This window comes from Chanodichthys erythropterus, chromosome 9 (assembly GCF_024489055.1).
Source record: "Chanodichthys erythropterus isolate Z2021 chromosome 9, ASM2448905v1, whole genome shotgun sequence".
Classification (NCBI taxonomy): domain Eukaryota; kingdom Metazoa; phylum Chordata; class Actinopteri; order Cypriniformes; family Xenocyprididae; genus Chanodichthys; species Chanodichthys erythropterus.
In genome coordinates this window covers 12,231,070-12,249,191 of record NC_090229.1, presented here as the reverse complement: position 1 = coordinate 12,249,191, position 18,122 = coordinate 12,231,070, and the positions used below count along the sequence as shown (strand labels likewise).

General features: G+C 37.0%; 1 protein-coding gene across 1 annotated transcript in view; it reads left to right on the top strand.

Moving 5' to 3' along the window:
* Positions 1-226: 226 nt before the first annotated feature.
* agbl4 (AGBL carboxypeptidase 4) overlaps positions 227-18,122 on the top strand; it is a 410,833-nt gene continuing 392,937 nt past the window's right edge. The window contains exons 1-2 of the mRNA XM_067394590.1: positions 227-263; positions 1,579-1,701. Of these exons, the coding sequence (XP_067250691.1) occupies positions 227-263; positions 1,579-1,701 (160 nt within the window). The remainder of the gene's footprint in view (positions 264-1,578; positions 1,702-18,122) is intronic.

Genomic DNA, 18,122 nt, shown 5'->3' with positions numbered 1-18,122 from the left:
GCTAATAAAGGGCTTGTACTCTGTAAACACTGCTGACATTTCCTCTCCGTTTGGACGCTTCAATTGGCGCGTTGTGTGGAGACATCCGTGTGGCTGGGGGAGCTGTGCGCTTTTCGCGCGCTTGCACCTGCTGGTTACGTCAACTCCTTCCTCTCGCGCAGCAGCACGCCGTCGTCTTGGAAACGCTCCTCCAGCGTCGCTATCCTGTGTGAGGTTGTATGAACGGATGATGGAAGAAAGCAGCAGAGAGCATCTCGATACTGGTGTGTAAAATTAAAACACATTCATACTGAGTCATCTTACCTTTTTCCATTGACAGACACGCTTTGGATGATGTCTGTGCATGTAGAGCGTGCAAATTTAGCCGTTAGATGCCTGATTTGAGCGCTTCGTCCATGTAAACACAGTGACTGTTTGCTAACGTTAGCCGAATAAAGCTTATTATTGTTATACTTTCCAGCACTCAGAGAGTCAAGCTATTACAAAGCGTGTATGTATTGCGATAAATATTCAAAAGTCATGAAACGCAATACCACGTGCGTTTGTAGTCCAGCCTTGTTAAAGTGGACGTTTCCAGATACTGTGACTGATGTATTCACACTTTACAGCATCTTTACGAGACTATACAAGGTTTGAAATGCATTTATTGGTAAAATTTACTAGACATTTAAGTTACTCGTTTATGCTAGCTTTACAAGTCTTGACCAGCTAGACTAGATGATTACTACTTTGCTATTATTTACACAAGCTATGTTAGAAGTAATATGATCAGACAGCCTTCTCTGTGAAAATCTTCTGAAATTCCTATATAAATACATCCTACCTATGTCTATACTGTATATTTCTCCCTCTCTCTGTCTCTATACTGTACACCTACACACACACACACACACACACACACACACACACACACACACACACACACACACACACACAGGCAAATACTGTAGAATTTATTTAATTAGAAAAAGTGTATAGATTTTAAGTGTATAGATTTTTAAAGATACTTTAATTTTATGTTAATATTTTCTAACTTTTGTTTCTTCTTTGGATATTCCATTCTTATATTGGATATGGTTTGTTTACCCCATAATGAAAATTCATCTTCATTTATTTAACCTCATCTCATTTCAAAGACTTGAGCAGAATGAAAGCTTCAGGCACTATTCACTTTTAAGGTTTTTTTTTTTTTTTTTTTGCCATACAATGGTAGTGAATTGTGACTGAGTTCTGTCATTCTGCATAACATCTCCTTTTGGCTTCAGTGGAAGAAAGTAAGTGTTACAGATTTGGAGTAAATTAAGACACCTTTTTGGGAGAACCATTTCTTTTATAGTTTCTGCTTTTATTATTTTTATGTGTAGTTTCTATTGTCATTTTTCAGCTCATGTTAATGTGAAAAAGAGTCAAAGATTCAATAGATGTTGGCAGTGTTTTTTTTTTCTCATACACAGTATACACAGATCAACAACCCTGTTTGGATGGCCGATTTCAATTGCTGTGTAACAAGGATATGGTATAACTGTTGCTTGATAATTATGAATTTTACTGTATGGAGTTCTGAATTTTGTGTGGCAGATAATGAAGCAGGGGGAGAGGATGCTCTGGTGGGGAATGTGAACAAACTGATGATCACACCACCAGGATACACCGGACCACCCAAGAAAGGTCATGTCATCTTCGACGCCTGCTTTGAGAGTGGTAAGAGTATTTGTATTTTTTAGTCCCTTTTTCATTCTTATACTGAATGCTGTTATATGTACTCTACCTAGGGTTACAAAGGGGCAGAAAGTGTCGGTAAATTTCCGGGAACCTAACCTGGTGAATTCTGGAAATATTCCAATTTGGAAACTTAACAGGATTTTTTGGGAATATACAGGAATTTATGTGAATTTATGGGAATTAATTGGAAATTTTGGGAAATTTATATAAACTTATAATATTGCTATAAAATGTTATCATATAAAAACATAAATATAAACATTTTGTTTGGTCATAACATGAAATAACAGTCATTTATTTTTCACATTCAATTAATTCTAATTTAGTAAATATGTAAAATAAATATATTTTTATTGCAGAAATTGTTATGTGTTATTTATTTGTGTCACATGATCCTTCAGGAATCGTTCTAATATGCTGATTTGATATGTTGGAAACGGTTGTGCTGCTGAATATTTTGCTGAGTCTTTGATGAATAAAAAGTTAAAAAGAACAGAAGTTATTAAAAATAGAAATATTTTCTAACAATATCACTTTAATATCACTTTTTTTTTTAACAATTTCACACATCCTTGCTGAATAAAAGTATTAAAAAAATGACTGACTCCAAAATTTTGAATGGTAGTATATTGTTACAAAAGAGTTCTATTTTAAATAAATGCTGTTCTTTAAATTTATATAAATCAAAAATCCTGAAAAAAGTATCCCAGGTTATTAAGCAGCACAATTGTTTCCAACATTGATAATTGATTATCAAATCATCATATTAGAATGATTTCTGAAGGATCATATGACACTGAAGACTGGAGTAATGATGCTGAAAATTCAGCTTTGCATCACAGAAATAAATTATATTTAATGTATATTAAAATAGAAAACCATTATTTTAAATAGTTATATTTCACAATACTACTGTTTTTTTTTTATATTTTTGATCAAATGTGCATGTTATGGACTGGGGGAATGCACAGTGCATGCAGGGGGTGTGGCCTTAATAGCGCTGCAGTAAGTAGTGTGCTGTGTGAATGTGATTGAGAAATGTTCAGGGTAAAAAATTTACTGAAATTGCATTAAATCTGGTTGTTTTAACCAAAACCAAGATGTTTTTTCAACTACATTTAAGTACCCTGTTATAGGCTAACCTGCAAATTTGCAAATTCCCTGTTTTTTCCATTAATTCCCATATATTCCTGTTAATTCCCATGGAAAGTTTTCAGGTTTGAAAATTCCTGGGATTTTGCAACCCTAACTCTACCATTCAAGAATAGCATTTATTTAAATTAGAAATATTTTGTAACATTATAAATGTCTTTACTGTAATTTCTGATCAGTTTAATGGATCTTTGCCAAATAAAAGTATTTATTAAAAAAAAAACAAAAAATCTAACTGCCCCCATACTTTTGAATGGTAGTGTACATTTCACCACTAGCAAAGGATAGAACTTTAAAGGGGACCTATAATGCCCCTTTTACAAGATGTAATATAAATCTCTGGGGTCCCCAGAATGTGTCTATTAAGTTTCAGCTCAAAATACCCCAAAGATCATTTATTATAGCTTGTCAAATTTGCCCCTATTTGGGTGTGAGCAAAAACACACAGTTTTTGTGTGTCCCTTTAAATGCAAATGAGCTGCTGCTCCCGGACCCCTTTCCAGAAGAAAGTGGAGCTTTAACAGCTCGCGCTTTGGTTGCTGGACAACAACAAAGCTGGAGAATCTCACGCAGCCAAAATGATGATTGTCAGTAACGGTGTTCAGCCTTATGTTGTTCAAACTGGAGTCGGACACTGATGGAGACCCTCAGAAAGAAGTTACAACTTTTAGAATGGATAAATTTATTTAGTTGCTGTGGAGGTGATTCAACTCATCGACTAGTATATGCCATCATGTTAATCTTTTGTGCAAATCCAGCATTGAATTGACCCTCGTTTGTGAAGCAGTCTGGCGTAAAATGACCACATAGTAACAACACTCTACTACAACTCTTCCTCTTTTCTAAAGCATCCCAACATGGCCTCACCCCCTTTTGTTGTGTGTTCCCGGGGGCAGGGTTCATGTCAATTTTGGGGTTTGTGGTGTCACCAGTCCCGAAAAAAGCTTGTTGTAGTCCCTACCAGCCATTTGTTGTAGTCCTTAAAAAGTGATTTCTGTTAGGGCTGCATAATTATTAATCGCGATTAATCGTGTGCAAAATAAAAGTCTGTTTACGTAATATATGTGTGTGTTATGTGTATAATAATTATGTATATATAAATACACACACATACATACATGTATATATTTAAAGAAAATTTTATATTTATATATAAAATATTTATATTTATATATAATATAAATTGTATAAAAACATATATTATACATGCATATATTTCTTAAATATATACATATATGTGTTTGTATTTATATATACGTAATTATTATACACATAACACACACATATATTACGTAAACACAGACTTTTATTTTGCACACGATTAATCGCGATTAATAATTATTAATAAGTCATTTTAAATAAGGATTGTTTATTAGACTTTTACCAAGTAAAGACATTTAGAACCAATATTTTATCAGTATTGTTTACTTAGGCTAAGTTGCCATTATAAGCTTTTGCTAAGTTTCATGAGTGTAAGCAGAATGTAACATTTTAACATAAGCGTGTGATGTTGACATGTTCATGATCTAATTTATCTAGTATATAAACAGAATATCAATTTAGCAGCACCTTAGTTGAACAGTATGTTGACATGGCAGTTAATTAAAGATTAAGAAGGATGTATACGGTGAACAGCTAGAATAACCCTGTTACCTCTACAAATGCGATACACCCTTGAATTCCCAGGAGAGCAGTAGACCTCTGTCGTCAAACATGTTTGTGCAAAAATCATTGTCAGTGTCTTTTGTTTAACCATACTATTTTAGCATATGGCAGCACAGCCTGAGAGAGACTATTGTCCATGTGAGCGGGGCTTTTAATGGATAATTATCTCCCTTTTAAATGGAGGGGTAAAAATTGAAGTGTTTCATTTGAAAGTGACTGCTCTTGTCGCTCTACCTAGCTGAAAACTGTAATTAAAGCAAGTTATGATATTTTGAAGAATGCTTTTGAGTAAATGGCCTTTGTTTGGCACTTTTTGCCGGTCTGAATGAACAGTGATGTAATGAAAATAAAGTGCTTTTGCAGTGACAAGGTCAAGTGGGCAGCTGAGAGCAGCTTTGGGCCAGATTGACAGTGAATCAGTATGGCTGGAACAGGCACAATATCATTCTTTGCTGGGAGATTAGGTTCAGGGTCTCCAGCAGATGAGACTCAGCTTTCATATTCTTGACAGCCAACCAATTCACCCCTCTGCGGGGAAAGAGCTCGCCTGTGGCTAGGCTCCCTGTGGGGAGGTTTTTTTTTTTATATAGATTTTTTGGTCTTGGAAATATTCTGTAATGGTACAATTTTTAGTTTGAGGGAGTCTTTCTGGTCTTCTCAGGTAGTTTGGGTTGAATGTTAAGCTGAAAGAAAGCAGTTGGTTATGGATCCAGTGCCTGAAACGTAAGACTGACCGTTTCTAATCAATTCCAAAGTAACTTGATAAATCAATATTATTCTAAGCAACTCTCCCAGAACTAATAATAAAACCGTGTTCACATCGTGCTTTAGGAGTTGAGCCATCCGTCATCATACAGATGTTTATTACTGTTATCAAAACAATTACGGCCGTCGTAAGCTTACTTGGATGTCGACAGTAGCCATGTGAAAGCGATAGCCGAGAGTGGATGATGTTTTGCGGCATAGGGCGGCAATAAAAGGACATACAATATTAACATAAGTTACAGAGCCAAAGTCAATATAAATAAATAATCAGGATGTTTTATAAGTTTCTCTGTTTTCTGGCCCCGAGGACCCCGAGGCACTGATTAATGAACATCCAGCCGCAAGACCAGGATCAGCTAACATATATGACATTACCCCCATGTCTCTGGCTCGGCATATTCTCTGAATGATTTATGGAATAGATATTAATCTGCTTCCAGTAAACGCATTATCCAAGTCGGAAAATGGAGAGGAATTGATGTTACAGCGCTAATGTCAAATTAATGTCCTGTTGCTGTTTCAGCAAAGCAACACTGCAGTGAAATGATGTTAACCACTTACACACTGACAAAAGGGAAGCGGCACTTTCTTGGCAGCAATCGGCGATTTTGACATAAGTGACTTTGAGAGCTGAAGCCCCCGTGTCAATTGAAGGACTTAAGATGCAATAGTTCAGCAAAGTTTTCGGAGCTAGACACACCCGGTCATTAATCAAACGCTCTTCTCTTTATGTTGAAGAAGATGTGGAAATGTAAAGGTTTGTGGCGATGTGGGCTCATTTGTCAGAAAGCCACCTGTCAGCGAGTGATAACTTTTCACCGTTCGTAGCCTCTCCTTTGTTACAGTGAAAGTCAGCACCTTCAAAATGGAAATGATATTTAATACGCAGTCAGAGGATAAAATATCCCCTCAGATAGCTCGTAAAAAATGAAAATAATAGTATAGATGCATTAGATATTACTCGTTCGGATTTTGAGAAAAAAGTTAAACCATTTTTCAAATTAAATGGCTGTGCAGCCAGTTTAGCAAATTCATTTGGTATACAGTATATGTGTGTACAGTGTATACCAGTGTTAACTAACTAGAAGAAGTGATACTACTTTAAATGGATAATTCACCCAGAAATTAAAAAAAATCTGTTATCATTTACTCGCCCTCAAGTTGTTCCAAACCTTTATTAATTTCTTTCTTCTGCTGAACACAAAAGAAGATATTTTGAAGAATATGTGTAACCAAACAGTTAATGGGCCCCATTGACTCCCATAATATGGAGAAAAAAAATACTATGGAAGTCAATGGGTCCCATCTACTCTTTAGTTACCGACATTCTTCAAAATATCTTCTTTTTAGTCAAACAGAAGAAAGAAATTCATTCAGGTTTGGAACAACCTAAGGGTGAATAAATAATGACAGAATTTTAATTTTTAGGTGAATTATCCATTTAACTGCATTTTTCAGTAGTGTGACATTTAGTTCAGCTGTTTTCAAAGTATTGATACTTTTAGTCATCTTAGTGAATCTAGTTCTAGTGAATCATTTCATTCAGGCAGCTCATGTAAATGATTCAAGTCACCGCACAATGTACTGTTTTTGACTCTGTTATTTAAATTAGGGTGTTTTTGTTGTATTCTAGACAGTGTACATTTTCATGTTTAAGATTGTTCATGTCACTGCCTTTGTGCAACCTCTGATTTAAATGATAAATTACATCATTATATATCATTTACTCATATTTTTTTTATTTATAAAGTTAAAAAACCCTATGTACTGTAGTTAGCTACTTTTGTATCTTGCAGGAATTGCTTTTACAAAGCAGTAGCATGAGTATAGTCTAACTACTTCAAATTATGATTAGCTTGTAGCTCAGTAAACAATATTTTCAAAGTAGCTTCTCTAACATTGATATATACACTGTGGCTTCTACACACAAGCTTTCAGTCCTGGATCGCACCACCCAATGGGACTTCAAGCAAATGTGTCTGACTTAAAAGCCAAGATATCACTCAAGTTCCTTCCCTCTGCCAGAAAAAATGTGTCTTGTTTCTTTCTTCCTTTAGACAGCTGTCATGAATTTACCAAAAAAAAAAAAAAAAAAAAGTCAGAAAATGTCTCTTATCTTTAGTATCCGGGTAATAAATTCTAATTGGTTAATTAAAACAGACCATGGATACGTAAACTGTTTACTGAAGGCATAAAACACTTAATTTACATTTAGATGAGATGTAACTCATTTTCTTGTCAGCCATATGCAGATTAGGTCAGTGGTATATCTTTTCTTAGGCATTTGGGCCTACAGGTTTCTAATTCTCTCTCACTTCTGTGCCTCTGTCTTTTTTAGCATAACTTATTAAAATAACCCCCATTATGCACAGTTTGATAGTAAAAAACATAATGAATATTTCCCGAAGGCGTCATTAAAACGGTATTGATGGTTCTATAGATATAGTTACGTTTGCCGCATTATGTAAATTCCATAGATTCTTGAATTTAAAAGAGCTTTAATGGTTATAATTAGCACTTTAATCGTGTGATATTATCTGAGGTTTTTAATAATGTGGTTTTATTCTAGTTTAGAAACATTTGTTTGTCAATTTTTTTGGAGGAGTAGCTGACAATGATAGGATTGATAGTCTTGCATTAATCTGTGGCCTCCAGATAAAAGCATCCCAATTTAGCATGCCAGAATCAAGTATATTTAATGTAAACCTTTTAGCATTTTGAGGAGATCTTGAAGGTTTTAAAGTGCATGTCATTCATTACCTCACACACTCCCTTTCATTCGTGTAGATGTTCTCACATCAGTTTCATAATTCATTCTGCGGGGTAAATTATGTCAAAAATATTTCTCCACATGCTGATGCTTATCAGAGGCTCTGAGTGATAAAACTTATTGACTGTAGCTGCTGATTAAATCTGGTGCCAGCTAGAGGCAGAGGAAGAAGGTGTGTGCGTGTGTACACAAGTGCATATATGCGTATGTGTGTCTACATAATGATTCGATTCCCACCCAGGGCAGAATATAACGTATCCACCAATGACAATCCAAGACGTGCGGTACCCCCTAAGCATTTAACGGATTTGCACTGGGGATTTTAAATTATCCATTGTAATCATAATAGATGAAAAAAAAAACCTTCGATTCAGCGAACAAAAGAAATGTGTTCGGAGAGGGGACAAGGCCTCAGCCGCACGCTTGCTAATGAGGATAAACAGTAGGGAAAAATCTCTCCGCTGATGGGGCTTTAATTGTTTTGCTTTTTTTTTTCTTAAACGTTCAGTAGAGTTTTTCCGTCTGTTTTTATCTTCCCTCAAAGTCCTCATGCTTCATGTCACTCTTGCAGAGTGCATCTAGTGGATGAATGATTACATTTAACACCCCAGAAAGACAAGAGGGAAATGAAGGGATAGAAAAAAAACGTAAGGAGGCCAAGGGGACAAAAAGCAGCCAGGCTTGCCAGCAGATATTTATATACTTCAGATGTACCCAGAATCAAGACAGTCAGATCCCCATTGATTAAAGAAGTGGAAACATTCTAACAATCAGGCTTTATGCCCGACACAAGTGGCTGCAGGAGACAGCAGGGCTTACAGGGAGGATGAAGAGTACTTAAACAGATATTAGGCTACTATAGATGTATTCCTGTCCTCAACAAAACATAACAACATGGGCAAGCATAAAAAAGACAAGTGGAAGGGATATTAGTTGCAGATTTTGTGCTTAGCGCTTAGAAGATGAAAGTTATGCTTGTAAACGCCTTGGTGTTTAGCAGAAGAGTCATGCTCCTACTAAGAAAGCTACATCACTGTCCAGCGTCTTACGGTTTTTTTTTTTTCCTCGAGGTTTTAAGAAGGATTGAATTGAATTGATTTGGGCGGTTTTCTGAGAAGAACCAGCACAGTTTTCTGATTTATTGTTTTTATCAAGCATTTTTTTGTCCCCCATCTAGCTGGTTGAAGCTAGCCTGCTTGTCCTTTGTCAATTTTGTAGCTTTATCTCTTTCATTCCTCTAACTGATACTCAGGCCTGTGGTGTTATACAGCTCTGACCCTGAAGAAAATATCTGTGCACTCAGAGACCATGTGTGGAAGGGGTTTTGCGCTCTTCCCCCTCCTAAACCACAAGGTTAACAGCCTCGGTTCTTGAGTTTTACTGTAACGGGTCCTTACTCATTGTGGCCCTTTAGTCATATATCACTCAAGTCAATGCACAAAGCCAAGCAGCTGTAACATTTACAGTTATTTGACAAAGTGGTCTGAGCAGTCTGCTTTCTGTGACAAAATACAGTTTTAGTTTTTTTTCTTTTTCTAATTGATCCGCTAGGTAAATGTCAAGACGAAACAACAGTTGCAAAGCATTAGCGTGGGACTGTACTACACCCCTCCCCAACACAAAATCAAAGCGCCACAATGCACCGTTAAAGGGTTAGTTCACCCAAAAATGAAAATAATGTAATTTATTACTCACCCTCATGTAGTTCTACACCCGTAAGGCCTTTGTTCATTTTCGGAACACAAATTAAGATGTTTTGATTAGATCCGATGGCTCAGTGAGGCCTGCATTCAAAGCAATGACACTTCCTCTCTCAAGATCCATAAAGGTACTGAAAACATATTTAAAACAGTTCATGTGAGTTCAGTGGTTCTACCTTATTATTATAATGCGATGAAAATATTTTTTGTGCACCAAAAAAACAATATAATGACTTTTCAACAATATAGTGATGAGCCGATTTCAAAACACTGCTTCGGAGCTTTACGAATCGAATCAGTGACTCGGAGCGCCAAAGTCACGTGATTTCAGCAGTTTAGACGTTTGAAAGGAGATCCGAATCACTGATTCGATTTGACGACCGGAAAAAAATTAAACATCTTTCTGTGACTTCGTGACATCCACTATGACAAACTACACAAGCTGAAATGATCTAATCTTGCATCAAGACACCCTACATCAAGCAGATTGTGGCAAAATCAGGCAAATATCATATGGTCTGAACTGGACATAACATGTTTGACCATTGTAATTGTGTCTTGCATCTTTTGCAGCATCAAGTGCATGACACGCATTCTAAAAATGCGGCAATCTAGTTAAAAGATGCATAGCTAGGCCTTGTGTTATTTTTTTCATTCCATTGCCCAGCATCTCACATTTTTAAACATTTTTTTGTCCGTTAAGACTTGTTTTTTCAATGTAATTTAACATGAAAGAACAAGCAGTTGTATATGAACTTTGCATGTTTGTTCCACATCCTCACAGTCTCATGCACAGAGACGAACCTCATAGCTGAACTGTAATTTGAATTGGTCCTCACTCTTCTTGCCATCATAGAAACTACTTCTCAGAGCAGAAGTGCACAGTGGTCTGCACACAGTCATGCTGTAATATTTACCCACCCCTAGAGTGCTTGGTTATAGAGTGTGTGTCCGCACTGTGGAATGAGCCAGGTGGGCAGATATTTCAAATGTGCACAAGCAAATGAAACAGGTGATAATCCTGCCTGACATTCCCACCATCAGCCTTGGTTATGTTTGATCAGAGCCCTGCAGCCTGGAGAGATCTGGAATGAAACCTCAGCTCTTAGGCTATTGATGGCTGTTGAGATACCTGCATGGGAATGTCATGGAGTGCACATGTGTGGTTGCGCATATTTTATTGACTTGTACTTTGAGGTATTTCCTCTGGTAACATACTCTGCGAATGTCAGTGTTTTAGTGTGGTTTCAGTGCCTGTGCTGTTGTGCATGCTTTGGGATGTTATTTTTATTTTTTTTATCCTAGATCCTGGGTCAGATGTAACAACCCAGTGTTTGGGTAGTTTTTGTGTAACCCAGCTCCTGGGTCAAACGTAACAAGCCGGGGGTTGAGTTATTTATTGCGGGCTTTTTGCGACCTCTTCAGGAGAGAGCAGTGCAACTCTGTCAAATTGCACCAATGTCTTCGGTAAAATATTATATTATAATAATATTATAATACATTTTATTTTATCTATAAATTCATTAACGTATATCATTTAATTTTATGCAACCAACATACAGGAATGCGAAGTGAGTCACGACTTGTCGCATAGGTCTTTTCGCGTGATGGAAACGGCTGATACCTTGCGTAAAATGTTATGATTTTATTCAAAAAGATACAGAATATAAATACTTAGGATGTTAAAATATGTTCTCAGAACTGTACACTGAATTAGATTAGACTTGAATTATTTATAAATGTTTAATTTTTATTAGTCAAATCACTGGCAGATCAGGCTGGGTTTACCCAGTGTACATGTTCATGCATGTGGCAATACAAATTTTAGCATTCTTTCAGAGTCAAGTCTTTGGATCCATCATATCTTACCTTATGGCCAATTCTTTTTCTATCTGTTCTCTGTTGAAGTATTTTGATTGCTAATGCATGTTCCCTATGCCGAGATTTCTCCAGAAGAATGAAGATGCAATATGTGATGTTACTGAACGTTGTATTGGTTCAGTGCTATCAAATTAGACACAGCGAGGAACCAGTTTTCAAACCGTACAACACGTTCCCACTTTCAGCCACTCAGTTTAGAAACTAATTCCTGCCATGCGTTTTACTTGCGAACGTGACACAAACTTCAATTAGCACCCTTCACATGCTCTCACCAGCACATTATAATGGGCGGTATGAAGACTAGCATAACACTTACAGCCTCAGCGTTTTCTATTTTACAGTTATTAGCAGGAGGTTAACTCAGAGCACAACTGCCTCTTCTTTAAAGCAAATGGAATCTGTGCAGTTTTAGCCGGACGCTGACCCCTATTAGGAGAGACTCCAACAAATGGCGTCTTTCCTGAATATCTGCGCAGGGTCATGCCGTATGCGTGTTTTTGTCAATGAGCTCTTTAACCCACTCTTGTGCTAGAGCTGTCAGAGCTAAGCCGCCACTCTTGTGTAGAGAGTGTTTAATATACTAGGTCAAGTGATCGAGTCAGCATCACCATTGGCTCCGTTCCACTTTGTGTAGTAAAGTCATTTCAACTTGTTTCCACAGTTCGGGTTTTGTTTAAATACTTCTTTCATATTTAACGCTTCAAGGACCCATGGCTGCCTGTCGGGCCATTGTTTGCTGCTAAAGCTCTTGATCAAAAACATGCCGTTTTTGTGCATTCAGAAGCAAAGTTTGGAAACGACGCTGCGAGCGGGGAATAGAGAGCGTCTCGCAGGTGAAAATGACTACACACAGCCGTGTTGTGATACGTTGCCGCATGAACACGCTGCTCCATGATGATGGAGTAATCCATTTCTCCAGCAGCTCTCCTGATGCCGTAAACACAGGCGCCAGGCGGATGTGTCATTCCTCATTCTAGGCAAGGACATGCAGTTTGGGAAAACACTGGAGATTTGTAACGCTTTAGCGCTCTGTGTTTTTCCTTTTACTTATTTTACACCACCTCTGTTTATATTGCTGATTTATTTAAAACATTTTCTTTGAGATGAAGTTCATTGATGTGTCAGGTTGCGTTTGATATCACACATTTGTATGCTCTGGGTATGTTTGTAAACCGATGCATAAGAACATGGAGGAATTTTAATAGAAATACCATCTGTTTGCTTTCTGACAGCTTCTTGAGACTGAACCAAAACCTGTTTGTCAGATTTTGCCATTTCTGATATTTGCAGCGTTTCACATTCACGTACAGTGCTACTCAGGGATATATAACGAATGTTTTGCTAGCAGATAACTGCTTCCTGTCTGCCGTCCTTAAACTTGTTGACTGTTATTCTTCATGATTTGAGCACATTCCCCCCTACAAAGATAAAAGCTCTGATTGTTGCTCTCTGCTGAGATTGTATTCAAACACTTCAGTGTTACGTAGAATCACAAAGTGCCGTAGTGAATCTAGATTTACTGTTTTGCTAACAGCACCTCTTGTTTGCATTCTCCACTCTGTGATATCTCTGTGAGCACAGCAAAGCATTTTATTTCAGAATGAACAGTATTGATCTGTAAAAGGATGTGATATTCATCACGTAAGAATATTATTCAGTCTAAATTTAGCGTGGTAGATGGTAACGTTAATAGCAAAATCTATAGCCTTTCATCTGCTGCTGTAGGCTGTGAGGAGTGTGTCAGAGAAGATTTTTGTCGAAGAAAATTCTTTGAGAGAGTCTAAAAAGGCCAATGTCTAGCAGAAAACCAATTCTAGACCGCCCACTGCCTTTGAATCGGGAACATTTTAAGTGTGCAAACACTTCGCCCTTAATTAGAGTAAAAACTTTGCATCTGTCCTTTGAAGGAGGTTCAAGAAGCTTCCTTGCTCTTGGCAGCCACTGCTGATTCCAGTGCCTCCTACCATGCAGCCAAAAATGACCATCCCTGCTTTTTTCCCTTATAATCCCTCATAGTCTGCTTTTACACAGCAGCAGAATAGCAGAATACAGTTGTCAGTCACAATTTATAGGGTTACATTCACACACTAGTCAGTTAAACACTCTCTATTCTCTCTCTCTCTCTCTCGCTCTCTCTCTCTCTCTCTCTCTCTCTCTCTCTCTCTCATATATATATAAATGATATGTAGGGCTGGCCATTGACACAAATTTCACGATACCATTCGATTTTGATTCAAAAGCTTGTGGTTTGATTTAATTACGATTAAATTCCCTTTAGTATTGATTAACTGGGGCCTATCAGGTACAGTACTGTACATGGAAAATTTCCTCACGGAAAGAAATCTCTCAACTAATAGTGTAAACTATACAGAAAACTCAAGGTGGTACATCACTATAATATAAGGTTAAAATTAACTGAATTATAGACTTTACATTCAATTTATACATAAGGAAGCTTTTATTATAATGTAATAATAATCTTTCAACATATCTACTGATGTACATTCATGTTTATTTTGTGCTGTAACAAGTAGTAAAGCAGAATAGATGATCAGTTCACATGCTGCCACTTCGCTTGAACTTAGGCGATACAGCGATCTGTCACGCTACAATAAAGTGCACCAAAGTGGTATTTATTGTTCGAGTTTTGTAATAAAATTGACACAGTTTGAAAGCTGAGACTTTGTTTCATTTCAGAAGTAACAAAGCACAATGCTTGTTATGATTTATTGGATGGGAGGTGTATTACAAAGCGTTGTTCATTCATCAACTGAAAACAGCATAGACTGAAAGATTGATTAATTGGGATTTAAGAAACGATATTGCTTCTTAAAAATGAGAATCGATTAAATTTAATAATTTATATTTTTTACTCTGCCCTACTGACATGACGACAACAACAAAATAAATAAATCATGAGAATTAAAAAAGGCTTCAGTTATTTCTTTATACAGTAATGGCTAAAATACAATATATAAGCTGGTATGTGAACAGTTTGAGTGTCTCCTGTTAGTAAATATGATTGCCAGACTCAAACATTGACGGTCAATGGACCAAAAATAGATGTTTAGATAAGAGTATTGGAAGTGTAGCTGAATTTTCTTTTGCTGTCTTGCAGAAATCCGAAAAGTGCGCCTCCCCCCCAGTGAGTTTCTCTACTTTGTATTTATTTATTTTTTTCCTTTTACTATATATTTAGAGCACTGTTGCTTAATTCTCTTAAGTAATTACACCGTGGTGGGTGTAGTTTGCTAGAGTGCTTGTGATTTGTGCAAAGGGAGGTGAGAAGGAGCACTGATTTTCTGCCAAGATTTCTGAACAGCTTGCAGTTGAACCCCTCTGTTCTTTTTCTTTCCATTCGAGTCTATCAGGCCATTGACAGTAGCATCACTTTATGTAATTCCCTGCTTTGAAAAGCTTTTGCACGTTGAGAGATTGCTGTGTTTCTAGCTTGGGATGGCCAAGAAGTCTTGCTGGCATTTTGTAGCCATCTTGGTCCACAATGGCTGCTTGCTGTGGTTTTATCACACTGCTGCACAACACGACAGCACAGACCAGATGTGCGCTAGTTACTGCATGCTACTGCTATGGGACTCAACTCTGAGTTTATCACTGCAAACCAACCCCTTAGAGTGCTGACTGTTGCTTGCTAGAGGAGTCATGTGTTAGTATTCACTCCAAACCGATTCCCTGGCACAGTCCAGATGAAACACAATCAATTGGTTGAGCTTGGATGTAAACCTACAGGAAATAGATGTGCTTTGTTGAATCAGGTGCTGCCCCTAGCTGTGTTGTTCCCCAATTTTAAATGAAACATGCAAGAAAAAAAAACTAGTGCTTCTTGAACACATCTGATTACAAGGTTTGTGCAAAATTTGGCTCCCTTTCAATTCATAAATGTGAATTTGACTTGAATTGGCTACACCCCAAAGAATCGGAAGAATTGGAGTTTGAATTGGAATTAAAGGCTGCATTTTATTTGATCAAACATGCAGTAAGAACAGTAATATTGTGAAATATTATTACAATTTGAAGTAACAGTTTTCCATTTTTCTATATTTTAAAATGTAACTTGTCATTAATCCAGTCGACGTCACATGATCCAACAACAGAAATCACTCTAATATGTGGGTTTGGTGCTCAATAAACTACATTTTGCTACTTAATATTTTTGTGAAAACAGCAATCCATTTTTCTGTCTATGGATTCATGGATTCTAAAAAAAAAAGAAAAAAAAAGGCAGTCAAGTGGTTCCATGCAACTTTATTGAGTAATTTGTACAAATAACAATTTAGTTGTATGAACAAAAGAAATTCAAGTAAAGCTGATAAAATTTCTTTGAGTACATACGAATCATTTGAATTTGTCACTGTTATATAATATGTGCAGTTTACTCAATAATGATATGTTTATTACAAGGATGGTTTGCGTGAAACTAACAACAGTGAAAGTTTTTTATTTTTTTATTTTGTGTAAATCCTATCCACTTGTTTCCGCGGGGCACTGCTATAAAAGAGAACGTGGGTACAACTTCCGGTGAGGCGGCGGAAGCAGCATACCAATGGTATTTTGTGTGTTAATTAGCGAAGAGGCTAGTGTTTACTACATTATTAGTTAATAATATCACAATACAATAAACAGTTTTCGTGCCCTTAATTGCTCTTTACTTTACTGACCTTCCACAAAAGTGCTGCTGCAAGACTAGAGCATCCTGACCCTGCAATACATGAACAACCCGCTGTCTGTACGTCACTGATGCACCAAAGCCACATGATGTTATATTTTACTCCGAACGTATCGTGCGTGCCAGAGCCAGTCGCGTTTCCACTGTATGCGATGCTAAAGGCTACTTATGTTAACCATTGCGATAATAAATACACACGTTTATGGAAAATAGCAGTGACTGCTTGAGGAACGAAGACAATTCTTATGTGATTATAATCGTGTATTTATTTGGTTTAATGTTTTATCTGTCTCTTCCATGTGCCTGTTGATTCCTGACAAATGCATATCTTTCACAGATTCACACACTCCGGTTAACTCGTATAACTCCTGTTGTCTTCTCATGAGCTCCCTCTGTTGCTCTGGCTGAAAGGATCAGGCTAGATAGACGGAGAGATCGTGCAAACATCCTCGGATTGCAATCATCGCATAATTTAGAGGAAAATCAATAGAAAGGCTCAGAAAAGTGACGTAAACATAGGGTATGTTATCAATATATTTCTAAATGTGGAAGCCTTTGGATTAAAAAGCCTTAGTGGAGTTGTTTTTTGCGTTATTGTGATCGCAAATAAATGGAAGCAGGCGCAACTGAATAGCTCTGTGTTTTCTTTTTATGTCAATATAAATATCAGATAGATTCAGCATGATTGATGTGCACTCCTGACATAAATTAATACATTACTATTACTGTAAAAATTTTTTATTGTAAAACATTGTTCAAATATTGATGCCGGAATCTTAAATCTTTAAGTAAAAAACAAACGTTCGCAAGTTTGGATCGTTAAATCTTGAATGACTGTCAACTGTTGAATGAATGAGTGTCACATCTAGCTTGTTTACTTCGAACCGGAAGACGCTCCCAAAAAGGCCTCATGGGGCGTAGGAAACTTGTGGATAAACCTTCACACTTAATTTTTTCAGTTAAAAAGAAAACTTTCAAACGATGCAAGTTAAAATTACAGTTAAAGGGTTAGTTCACCCCAAAATGAAAATTGTCATTAATTACTCATCCTCATGTCATTCCACACCCGTTAGACCTTCATTCATCTTCAGAACACAAATTAAGATATTTTTGATGAAATCCGAGAGGTATATGACTCGTCCATAGACAGCCATTTAACCACCACTTTCAAGGTCCAGAAAGGTACTAAAGACATCGTTAAAACAGTCAATGTGACTGCAGTGGTTCAACCTTAATTTTACGAAGCGACGAGAATACTTTTTGCGTGCAAAAACAAAACAAAAATAATGACTTCATTCAACAATATCTTCTCTTCCCTGTCATTATGTAGTTGCTGCAGTAAGCACAGTGAAGGCTTCTGTGTTTATGTCCAAATGCTGGCTCAGTATTGGCCAAAGCTGATCATGTGAGCAGCACAACGCATCCGTGTGATGCTGACGCAGGAGCCGGCCAATAATGAGCCGGCGTTCTGACATGGAACCTGGAAGCGTTGAACATAAACAATGTATGAGAATGACCCAGAAGAGAAGATATTATTAAAAAAGTTTAAAATGAAGGTTGTCCCACTGCAGTCACGTTGATGGTTTTAACGATGTCTTTAGTACCTTTCTGGACCTTGAAAAGGTTGATCATATTGCTGTCTATGGACGAGTCATATAACTCTCGGATTTCATCAAATATATCTTGATTTGTGTTCTGAAGATGGACGAAGGTCTTACGGGTGTTTAACGATATGAGGGTGAGTAATTAATGAGAGAATTTCCAATTTTGGGTAAACTAACAC